Here is a 12,430-nt window from a genome sequence, read left to right as displayed (position 1 = left end):
ATGAGGCCTATTGACTTTGGAGAGCTGGTTGATCAACAATAGCCAGTCTGAGAATATGAGAAAATGGCTCATTACAAATGTCTGTAGCTTGTTTCGTGTGATTATATTATTAATTACATTATATTTGTTGAATTTCAACCCCCTTTTTTTTTGACCAGGACAAAGAAAATAATTTAAAAATTGCAATTCAAAGAATCACCTTTTTTTGTTTGTTGCAGATTAAATTTAAGTATTCCCAAAGCAGCCCATAATAGAGCATAATGGTAATATTCCCGCATTGGACGCACGACAAGTTACAAAAGCAGCAGAGGCTAGTTGTTCGCCGTCTCTTGCCGAACTTTCATGAAACTTGAGAGGTGTGATCGAAACCATGCTATTTTGTCAGTCATTAAACAAACTTAGATACCGTTTGGCTGCCTACTTTGAGCTTGTCCTTACTTCTTCTTTGTGTACCTCCAATGCTGCAGCTACAAATAAATTGCTTCATAGTTGTTAGTTGCGAGTCCTACCAAATGGAGTGTACCATTTTGCATTCTTGCAAGATGGGTCTAGGTATAGTATCAGATAGTTTTATTTTGATGAAGCAACATTATTAATGAACTTTCACAGAGGAATCCATTTTATAATTAAAAATGCATATATTTGATAGTTATTAAGACAAAATAACACCTTGAAAATGTCATAAAAGCCTCCTGTGATTTCTTCATATTCAAATTTCTCATATGTGGAAGTGAATCATCATGAATATAGACGTAACGGTCAAATACAATGGTACATTGGACTGTCTTATGATAAATAGAGAAGTTTTGAAAGTATAACATTTTAAAATTATCTGATGTATGGCCTCTGAGAAATTGCATTATGCGGCAAAGTCAGATCTATTGAGTCCGGTCATGTATGTCACTGAAAATAATCCATGAAATGGAGGCTGAGAACACTCACTCGTGTGTTCGCACAAACTTCTAAAAAAATTTTTGAACCAAACCTAATCCCCCGAGCCTATACTCTTCTGTAAACCGTCAACTCTCTCTGACACACAGCCCGGACAGACCTTAAATAAAAATAAGTGCCTTATTTCTAAAGTTTTCTTTGGTCTTTTTCTCCCAGTGTCTCGCTCACTCCTTCCCACGCAGTGAAATGCGCCCGGGTGATGCATGCGCCGAGGAGCATGAAATTACCAAGCCTGCTCGTCTGAAAGACCAGAACAACCCCCTCCCTCCTACTGTCCAGCCTGAGACAAAGAATACATTAGTCTCTGACGCTCTACAGATGATGGCGATGTCTTCTAAGAAAACGCACCAAACTTCACAAGCCTTTGTTGTGTCCATAGTGTGTGTCTGATTCAGATGCTGCAGCGCGTACAGCTTTTGTTATGGTTCAAATCAGACCAACTGTAACAAGGCACAGGGAACATGTTTAAAATATGTATTTACAGTTTAAGTTCTGATTCCACATTTATAGTGAAACAAGTGCTAATCGTCACCAATCGCGGCGTCAGAAAACAGGTGACTGTGATTGGTCAGCTAACGGCTTTCAAAAACTTGCCATCAAACTTGAAAAAGCATATTGAGGTAAGCTGAATGTTTATGTGATGGGTGTCGAGGGTGTGGGTCTGATTTGAGTTTAATTTATTGCACTATATAATACTAGCGCTGGCTAATAGTACATGTTCTATGGCCCAATCAATCAGACCCACACTTGCACCCTACAGTCTTCGCTGAAGTACACACGAGGTTGACGTGCACGATGGGTTCGAGGGCGCGTGTTAGAAGTGTACAGAAATTGCAGAATCGTGACACCGCTTGTGACATAATCGATTTATGCCCCTTGCTTCAGAAAGTATGGCAGCACGGGTTGTTGTTTTGGCAATTTTGCTGTTGAAATGATATTAAAACTTCAGTAAATTTGTAGTAAAGTAAAACTTGGACTCGGTCTTCCAGTCGATGGGAGCTATGGCTCCGTTATTTGGACTATTTGCGGCAACGACGACGTGCGGCGCATGTGCAAAAGGTTGCTAAGTACGGCAGCTAACCTAGGACAAAATACGTGGGTAAACGGTGACTTTAAACATTGATTAAAATTACACATATACAAATGATAAACTCTGTAACAGTCGATATTTACACGTGAAGGGACAGGTTTTCGGCACAGGTACAACTTTTCCACCGAATATCGTTAGTTTCGGGCTATTTTGGTCAAATCAGCAATGAATTGTGGGTAATATGTTTCGGTCTAGGGGCCATGGATGCGGGTTTAGCTGAAGTGCGGAAGAAGGGCGCAAAGGGCGACAGAGCACTTCGCAGAATTGGGACACTCGATACACTCGTACCCTCGGCGGGAACGCGCAAGCGAGGGGCACAAGGGTACAAGTGAGTATTGGGATTGGGCCTATATTTGCTGTGGCTGGGTACTTAGCTTGACATGCCATGCCAGCGACAGGCTGTGAGATTCAATGTTCCAAGCTCCTTTGGTGGGCTCTGTGTGATATTTGAAATTTGACTTTAGCTAAATCTGTTATCGTTGTTTGAAGTGATATTATTGCTACATGCAATATTTGTAACTAACACTTTGTAACTACTTTTGGCCAGTTTTGTCATCCTACATCTGTGGCTCTCACGCACCCCAAGTTTTGGATGCACACTAACCTACCAATAAAGGTTAGTGATGACATGCGATTGAAGTTGGCGTTTTTGCACCACTTCACATTTTTTCCTCCTTGCATTACTTTTGCTTTTATATTTTAAGTATTGTGGTAAATTTGCAACCTTTAGTTTTATACTTAAGTATAAAGCTGTTTTTCATAGTTCATTTACTAAAGTCTATTTAAATCCCAATATCTATACTTCTACTTGAGTAATAGAGGTGAATATTTTTGACACTGTGTTGACTGGCAACCCAGTGCATGGTGTACCCCACCTCCGCTATAGATAATGGATGGATGAGATGCAGGTCAAGAGTTCTCGTAAGTGTGGTCTATAGAAATTTTCACAATTGATCCTAAAATAGCCTGCGTGAATTGCTCGTTCCAAAACAAAACAGTCAACCCGATTCATTATAATCTAATCAAATTGAATCTTTTAACAGGCCCAATTCGGTATCTTCAAACCTTTCACAAGACTTAATTTGCTGTAAAATGTTTTTTCACAGGATGAAGCTGAGCAACTATGACCCCGAGAGTGTTGCTTGATTTTGTTTCACTGCAGCTCCATTTATTGTAATTGATAACAAATGGGTTGTTTTATTCATGAGTTTGTTTCCCTGTTGTAAGAAGGTAAAATGTACACTTGACAAAAAACTTGGTTTGTACGTCAATAAAAGTTGTGCATAATATTGAGGTTTTTTAATTGAAAAAAAAATGTTGTGCGCATTCACCGAACCATTTGTACACTAACAGATGATCAGAACTTCTCACAAAAAACATTAACATTTGCTGCAAAATGAATGAAACTTTTGCTGCTGCCTTCCAGAGACAAGTTCAGAAAAGTGCGGCTTCACCCTGGCGAGTGCCACTCGTCTCATTTTCACAAGTCTGTTTTGAAGGCCACCATCCTCGTAAAGATACTTTATAACAAAACGGTGTGAAGTATCTCAAGGGCCTTCTTAGCAATGAGGGCACACTACAATTTGTTGACATCAAAAAGTTGAGTGTTGTTCTGAAGAGTTGTGGAAGAGGCAATTACACACACAAATACACACCACTAGGAGTGTGTCTTGGTCTCCCCTGAAACCCTGAGACTGACTCACAAAACCCTGAGGTTCGATCGAACTGGTTAAGAACCACTGGTCTAAATCCTAATCACTTTTTATAAATTGGGTCTGACAGGCCAGTTCAGTTCAAGATTGTTAAATCCTCATTTGTTTTGCCGTTTAATTGCATTGAATGAGTACCGGTACTCGAATGAACACACACGTCTGGTGTGTGGTATTGGCCCGCACAGACCTCTATTTGTCAGCCAGATGTACACAGATTATTTCTAAATATCATTTTATTTCTTGAACCACTGAAGTTATATTTCAAATAGCTTACCCTTATCGCGCCTTGTTGACTAGCACAAACAATCAAGCAACAGGGATGACAGTTAAGAAAAAAGATTTACATCGCTGACCTTCAATAGAATGACCCGCACTCTTTATCCTTTAATTCCCCCGTCACCTTCCCTCCATTCTCCTCTGAGCTATAAATCACCAACTCATTCATTAGGCTGGTGACAGGGCCAAAACGCCCACCGGGCTCTAGAGGAGGCTGAATGGCCAGAGAGAAGAGGAAAGACACAACGACAGAAATGGATGAACGAGAGGGGATGGCATCATTTAAACCCCTGATCTCTAATTCCAAAATGCAGCCCCCCAATTTCCATGTTAATTTGCCCATGACAGGGGAGATGGATGTTCATGACTTTTGGGCTGCTTTGATACATACACAGAGGAAACTTAAAATAAAGCCTTTATATGCGGAGATTGGGATGGGGTTGAAAAGCGGTGAGGCTAGGAATAAAATGTTTCAGTTAAAGCACCGCTTGGGATTAACGAGCGCTTTTCTCCTCTCAGCTCAAAAACAATGCTGCGTTGTCGTCATCGAACATTATGCCTCGAAGTCTTCTAACTTCTATCAATTCAGTGCAAAAAGGGATCTCAGGACTAATTCCCAAATAGTCGAAAAGACTACAAAGGTTGCCACGGCAACAGTTGATCCTATTCCTCTTATTACAGGTCAGTGTATGAAAAGATGTATTTTCGGATCTACATCCCCAGCGGGGTCCTTGAGGGTGCATGGGAGTTTACCCAACCAGACTACATGTGTTTTGTGGACTGTCTCTCAGGGAGTTCTGTGTGGGGGTGTTTCAAGAGTATGTGGTACCAAACCCCCTGATACTGGCTGCTTGGTCCCTGTAGGAGCGAGCGAGCAACACGGACGACCGGTGTCAGTTTGGTCCGCATTACCGGCAGTAAATCGGATTTGTTTTGGATTGGACTCCAAGGTTACCCTTCATCACAGATGATTTTCATAACTTTATGGACAGAGTTTCTAGGTGCAGTCGAGGCACAGAGAGGGTCCAGTTTGGGGGCTCCAGTAATGGACCTTTACTTTTTGCATATGATGTGGTACTGTTGGCTTCATCAAGCCGCGGTCTTCTACTCTCACTGGAGGAGTTCTTAGCAAAGTGTGAAGCGGTTGGGATTACAATTAGTACCTCCAAATCTGAGAAAAATGTGGAGTGCCCTCTTTGGCATGAGCTCTTGCTTGAAGGAGATCAAGTATCTGGGGTCTTGTTCTTGAGTGAGCGAACGATGGGATGGGAGATCGACAGGCTGGTTGGCGTAGCGTCTGCAGTTATGCGGACTCTGTATCAGTCCATCGTGGTGAAGAAGGAGCTAACCCAAAAGGCGAAGCTCTCAATTTACTGGTCAATCTACGTTCCCATCCGCACCTCTGGTCCCAAGATGTGGGTCGTGACTGCAAGAACAAGATCCTGGATGGAGATGGCCATAATTAGTTTCCTATGAAGAGTGTCCGGGCTCTCCCGTAAAGACAAGGTGAGAAGCTGAGTCATTCGGCAGAGACTCCTCCACATCAAGAGGATCCAGGTGAGGTGGCTCAAACACGCAATTAGGATGCCTCCTGGACGTCTCCTTGGCGAGGTGTTCCAGGCATGTCCCACAGAGAAGAGCCCCTAGAGACGAGCCAAGACACACTAGAGAGACTACGTTTCCCAGCTGCCTTGGGAACGCCTTGGGATTCCCCCTGGAAGAGTTGGAAGAGAGGGAAGTCCGGGCTTGCTTGGGTTGCTGCTGCCGCAACCTGACCTCCGATAAGCCAAGGAGAATGATGATGATGAGTTAACAAGTTTAGAAGTGTTTAAAGTATACAAATAAAGATAAGAGTAAAACTCTATACGAACAATACAGTATGTCCACGACAAACAATATGAATATTTGATGATCGATAGGCCTGCAGCATTATAATGCAATGCTTCAAAATTGCAATATCAATATTTTGGCCCAGCCACTTGAAGGAAAATGCTAAATTGTAAGAACATAGTCCATCCCACAATTTAGCAATTCATCATCTTGATGTTGATCATGAGCAACTCTTCTAGTAAATCAAAAATACTGTGTTTCGCACAAACGGCAAAGCACAGCATTTCCCCCCGTAATCCTCGTCTTGTATCTGGGTCACTTGGGTCAAATGGCACTGGGGACGTTGAGTAAAGAAGGGCTTTACTGTCTGCTCCATTTATAAGCTGCATTGCACAAGCCCAGTCAGGATCAGCTTTTTATGTGTGGGGTATTTAAAAAACAGCTTTGTCATTTGCCAGTTATTCTTCAGCAAAGTCTCACCAGACAGACAATTAGGAGAAAAGGTGAAGCATTGAATTGAAACCAGGAAAAACAACATTTCAGTCGACACAAAGATCAGCATTAACAAGAATTTGCATTGTTCTGCATTTTCAATCAATGTGTGAGAATGTGTGCGTCTGTGTGTGTACAAGACAAAAGGGATTATCCTTCATCTGTCTCCTTCACTTTAAACCATATGTTTCTCCACAAAGATCCCAGCTCCACAGCGCCACACACACTGGCTGACCCAACACACCTAGAGGCTCACAAAGCAACGATTAAGTGATGATTCAAGTCTGCTGTATCCATGTTTGTGTTATTATCATGTAAACATGCACTCTAAGACATGCATGCATGGAAATTACATTAGACTTTGTGGTGTTTATTTTACATTTTATTTTGCAGATCAAGAACATTTCAAATGTCAAATCTTTAAAAAAAAGTAAACGGCAAATACAATTTTGTTCCAATAAAAAAAAATTTAAAAATCTGTTAAATTAATAGAAAACTTCCCAAAAAATGCTCCAGTATATGAGCTCAGATTAGTTACAGGTAATGTACTTATAAAATTAGGGATGTCACGATACGATAATATCACGATATGAGCGATATTGTGGGGAGGTTGGCGATATATTAAAAGCTCACGATACTGTATAAAGGCTCACGATATTGTGACCCCCCTCCCCAAAAAACGAGATATTAAATAAACAAAACAATATTCTGTTTTTACATAATAACAGCATTCACGAAGAAATAGATGACCTACAGTGACCGAACACCTAATATTGAGGAGCTTACTTGCGAATGAACGCACACATTTGAATCGGGTCGATTTGTGGAGCAACTCAAATGTGTTATGTTCCCCTTTATCCAGCGATTAGCGTGGATCTTAAAAATCTAACCATCCATTATAGGTGGCAAAAAATTGCATCAAATTAAACTTAAATAAATCAACCACCAGAGGATGCTGGAACTGTACAAATGGAAAACAACTTAGGTTTTTAAACAGATTTGCTGCTATTAATATCTCGCCACAACAACGACGATATATTGTAGCAATTTTAATATCGCAATATCACGATATTGCCGATATTGTGACATCCTGATACATTGTAACGTAATTACTTTGACACTACATCTACAGTTTGCATAATGGTAATTAATACAGTATATATAAATCTTTGAATAAGAAGTTAATAAGCAAGAAAAAAAAAGACTCTTTGATGTGCGTTTACACATCTTTAAATAACCACTGCTAGATATACTGGGCTGCTATAATAGGTGATGGTTGGGAGTGATGACACTTCTAACGGCACGTGACTGACAGGGGCTCTAAAAATAGCATTTTCAATTTGTGGCATTGACTTGGAGAGGCCCAACGCCAGTTTGTTTTAATGGGGCCTCAAGTCCCTGGCACCACCCTTTCACATTTATGCTAACTAACAAAATAATCAGAATGTGTGCCAGTCAAAAAATCCGGAGGCAAAACGCTGCCTGATGGGATGTCAGCTCTTATAAAATCTTGCCGCCAACATGAAAACCAGCAAACATCTGCCGTGAGAAAAGCTCACGTTGTATTTCTTGTGCTTAATGACTATCTCACTGGCTTAGTGTCTTTTCAAAACACACCAGGTGAGGACATCCCAAGGGAGGTTTCTCATTATCTTCCCCTTTAATGAGTGAAAGTAATAAAAAACAGACAAAAAAACTGACATAACACAATTGAAGTCATTTGGGCTGCGAAACTAAATTGTGTCTATCCACTTTGATGTCCTGTCGTTCTGAAAAACCTGGAAGGAGAATTCCCTAAGTATTAAAGGATTTTGCATTCGTGCGAGGATAGTGGGCTCTGTACTGAGCTTCCATTTCCTCCATCCAGTTCATGCCCCAGTCCCATGCAGGAACAGGGTCCATCTCTCGGAGTGTGTTGCCCTCGGCACAAAAGGATGGATACAGGCCGCTGAGAGGGGAGGCTGGTGGAGAAAAGTCTAAACACAGAAGAGAGATTCTGTTGATGTGCATTTACAGTCCTCGTGAGAGTAAGGGATTGTGCAGTATACAGTACAGAACAGTACATGGGTGCATATACATTATTTACACCATTTATTTTTGAGCGTACTTACTGGCACATGTCTTTTGCGATACAATAAGCTACTGCATTTATGATATCTCTGTGTCTCGTCCATTTTATATTATTAGGCATGGTGCTGGAGAAAGCAGCCTTTATGATCTGTCACAGGCATCGTTCTCCAACATTGGCTGCGGTCACACTGCAGGACATGATGCCCAATTTGGATTTTTTGTTAAATCCAATCTTATTATGTACTTGTTCACATTACAAAAACAAACACGACTTCTAATGTGAACAGAATGCGTCTGTAAAGTGATGCATGCACGCAAAATACAACGTCACATGATGCAGTGTTTGAGTCGCGTGTAGGGGCTCATCTCAGATTGACAAAGGAGTACGGCGGGAGGAAGTAGAAATATTCAGGGGAAATGGGATGAATCAATCTCCTCAAGAAGATGGTATCACCTCATTGCCACGCGTAACAGATGAACCGTCCGCATGGCTGAATCATCAAATGTCCACTTTATTTCTTAGTTTTAAGTGGGAGTAAAGTCAAAATATACACTTAACAACTGTTAATCTAAACAAGTTTGCAGGTGCAAGGATGATTGTGAGATGTCTCCCAAGCAATCTCCCCCGCTCATGTGGAGCACATATTTGGTTTTTGATGACGTATAGGTCTGATGAGCACGACCTGGGCAACCATACTTCGGTCGCATAAAATACATATCAGATTTATATTCACATATGATATATTTGGCCCGGGTTGGATTTGATTAAAAAAAAATAATAATAACAATAATAATTAAATTATACTTTTTACATTGTATGAAAAAACAAGTAATAACGTACAAAAAAAAAAAAGTTGATGAAATAGTGATTTCATGTTAATGTGTAAAATCTGATTTATCCTTTTTTTTCACCAGTTTTTAATTGAAATTTTTATTTCCTAATTACAACAACATACCAAGGTTACTCAAGTGGCGGCTTATTAAAAACATATGCAGTTCATTGGTTTAGAAAAAGACAATAGATTCATATTTAGCACAATTGAGTCATAATCAGTGGAAAAAAAATCTTTAACGCCCTAGTAACTGAGCATGGGGCGGCACGGTAGTCAACTGGTTAGCACGTCCGCCTCACAGTTCAGAGGTCATGGGTTCAATCCCGGCCCCGGCTCCCTGTGTGGAGTTTGCATGTTCTCCCTGTGCCTGCGTGGGTTTTCTCCGGGAACTATGGTTTCTCCCACATTCCCAAAACATGCATAGTAAGTTGATTGGACACTCTAAATTGCCCCTAGGTGTGATTGTGAGTGCGGATGTTTGTCTCTGTGTGCCCTGCGATTGGCTGGCAACCAATTCAGGGTGTCCCCCGCCTACTGCCCGAAGACAGCTAGGATAGGCTCCAGCACACCCGCGACCCTTGTGAGGACAAACGGTATAGATAATGAATGGATGGATGGATAACTGAGCATGATTGTAGGACTTGACTTCCAGTATGGTTTGCTTAAACCAAGTGATGACATGAGTCAACTCTCTTGAAATTTAGTGGTGCCTTCACTTCTTTTTTTTTTTTTTTTTTGAGTCAGTGACTTGGGACTGGCTTGAAAGGCTTTAGAGACTTGTGATTTGCACATATGTGACTTACTCAAACCTTTGCTACTTTGATTTGTCATGTTCATACACGCTCACATGATAGATAAAAGCACGAACCTGCAAAGACGACCAAAACACTTTCTATCTAATGGGAAAGCTGAATCTGCTAACATGACTGACTAGGACAGTGGTGAGATTTCGGATTATTTGTAAAACGACGACTCCATCTAGTGGATGAATGAAAAAGCACATACAAAGCTCAAATGGTTGCAGCAGTAGAGCAGCCTTCAGTTTTGATGTTTGGAAAATGACTGTGGATGATACTCAACTGTTGTCTGATGCTGAGTACAGTATTTACAGGCACATGCAATTGAGATACTGAATTACTTTAAGATATACTTAGTTACAAGCCAGATAAACGCATACAGTATGTAACAAGACTCGTGCTGTTAGGCAACTTGCTTTTACATTTAGCAAATTAAAAAACAGGTTTCAACACATCCTGTCATGGCTGGCATTTCACCCTAATGTTCTGGGTATGGTCTTGAGCATTAAGAACCCCACCATAGGCTAGTCATGGTTTAATTGACAAGGATACATACTAAAGAACAGCTGGATTCAAATGTGTCAGTGCAGAGCATTTTTTTGTACAGATGATCTAGGGCAGCAAATCTTGAATACCAAATCACATGTGTATAGAAATTTGTAATTACTTCCAAGCAATTAATGAATAAAGTCATAATGTTCAAACACAGTACTTTACTGGATAATGTTGATCATTATAATACTAAACATAATGATGAAAATACAATATTTAAAATGATATTTAAATGTATTCCAAAATTTGGCTCACACTGACATTGTGTTTATCAATAATAATGAACAAGGCCAACGTTTAAGTGCACCCTAAAAAACTCATCAACATATGCTCTACACCAGAGATTCCCAGCCTGAGTGCTGTGACATGAGAGATCATTAAGAGTACCGTGGGAAATAACCCAATGTCACTTCATTTTTCTGAAAAATCTTTTTTTTTCCATTACAAATGTATCTTTGTTCATCTATCTAATCTGTGCCACTAACGTATATTGACAAGGAGGACAATTACGCCTTTCAGTACCAGACATTTTCATACCCTTTTTTACCCTACCGTTTGGAAAAAAATTGAAAAAAATATTTTTTTTAATTCCTGGGATTGAACGGCTGGACTGTGAAAAATCATATGAATATGTCTTTGGGATCTAATGAGTTTAATGTGTATCCAACTGGAGTATGAAACATTTGTGTTTGATTAAATAGCCCATATTTCACAATTAGTAAGCAGTTATTGAGTAATAACTGATCATTGTAGAGACAAGATCATCATTGTATCAGAATCCATATTTTCATACTTAAATTAACCAGAATATCACATCACATTGTGGTCAAAGGTACAAAGTAGAAGAAGATATATAAGACGGAGAAAACGGAGAAATAGAAAAACATGTAGTCATGGTAACTAAAGTGTGATGTACATCGTTAGTTTTCTGCTGCCTCTCACAACAACAAACAAAAATATCTTCACAACTAGCGCGCTAGTGTAGCATGCGGCATCTGCCACAAGGATTCATTATTTACAGCACCAAAAGGTGCAATAACCTACGAGGAATCTACCTTTGTCCACTCACTAATAGGCAGGACTCTATTGAGTTAAGGTATGCTATTATAAACTAAAAAGAAAAACATCTCCATAGTTAGAGGCAGAATTTTTTTAATCCTTACGGAACTCGTTCGCTGCCGTCAACACAATTAGGGAACAGGGATTTTGGGTGCGAATATGAGCTCTAATTTTAATATATAGTCGCACCTGTGTATAAATCAGAGCACCAGCCAAAAAATCCATTTTATAGACCAAAAATAAGGTACTTGTATGAGCCAGAAACAAGGTTGGGGACCACTGATATAGATGATGGCAGCATTTTTGCAACAAAAACTTCTTTCTCTGCTTACCTGACAAAGAAGCTCCAGAAACAGACTCCGCTGTCATCAAGTGGGCAAAGTTGCTACTGGCATTAGTGTAGCAGCTGTCTACTGAGCTGATGAGGCTTGTACGGGCACTGGCAAAGTTGCCATCCGTGATTGAGCTCCAGGTGTTCCACAGGGAGCTGTCCCACTCACTATAACAGGAGGAAGGTGAACTTTGAAGGCGAGCACGGCGCAAGCCAATCGGTGGGGCCTCGGAGGAGGCGTTAGGGGTCCTCTGGGCAGAAGGAATGACCTCACTGTTGCAACCCAGGCCGGTGGTAAGCGAGCGGAGGCAAGAAAGGCCACTGCTGAGAGATAATAATGACTTGGTCAGCTACTGACATTTTTTTTTCAAATAAAAGGCAATATCGTGTGTCTTGAACATAAAATGAAAAAAAAAAAAAATCCATTCTCGTATGCG

The 12,430-nt window shown here is 40.5% G+C and overlaps 1 protein-coding gene and 1 long non-coding RNA gene across 8 annotated transcripts in view; one reads left to right on the top strand and one right to left on the bottom strand.

Annotated features, from left to right (window-relative positions):
- Nucleotides 1-3,330, top strand: part of LOC147132830 (uncharacterized) — a 6,007-nt gene extending 2,677 nt beyond the window's left edge. The window contains exon 2 of the long non-coding RNA XR_015081879.1: nt 1,108-3,330. This is a non-coding gene — a long non-coding RNA (uncharacterized LOC147132830). The remainder of the gene's footprint in view (nt 1-1,107) is intronic.
- Nucleotides 3,331-6,735: 3,405 nt separating this feature from the next.
- The window catches only part of robo4 (roundabout, axon guidance receptor, homolog 4 (Drosophila)), a 37,994-nt gene continuing 32,299 nt past the window's right edge, over nt 6,736-12,430 (bottom strand). For 6 of the 7 annotated variants that reach the window (XM_086012866.1, XM_086012867.1, XM_086012861.1 and 3 more), the window contains 2 exons: nt 11,995-12,317; nt 6,736-8,327 (listed from right to left, as the gene is read on the bottom strand). In XM_086012866.1, coding sequence (XP_085868992.1) covers nt 8,146-8,327; nt 11,995-12,317 — 505 coding nt within the window. In that variant the 3' untranslated portion in view covers nt 6,736-8,145. The remainder of the gene's footprint in view (nt 8,328-11,994; nt 12,318-12,430) is intronic. The other variant, XM_086012863.1, reaches the window with a different exon arrangement.

Source organism: Filicampus tigris, chromosome 17, assembly GCF_054856515.1.
Source record: "Filicampus tigris isolate MCC_2025a chromosome 17, RoL_Ftig_1.0, whole genome shotgun sequence".
Taxonomy (NCBI): Eukaryota; Metazoa; Chordata; class Actinopteri; order Syngnathiformes; family Syngnathidae; genus Filicampus; species Filicampus tigris.
The sequence above is the reverse complement of the archived record's forward strand: the minus strand, read 5'-3'. Positions and strand labels throughout refer to the sequence as shown.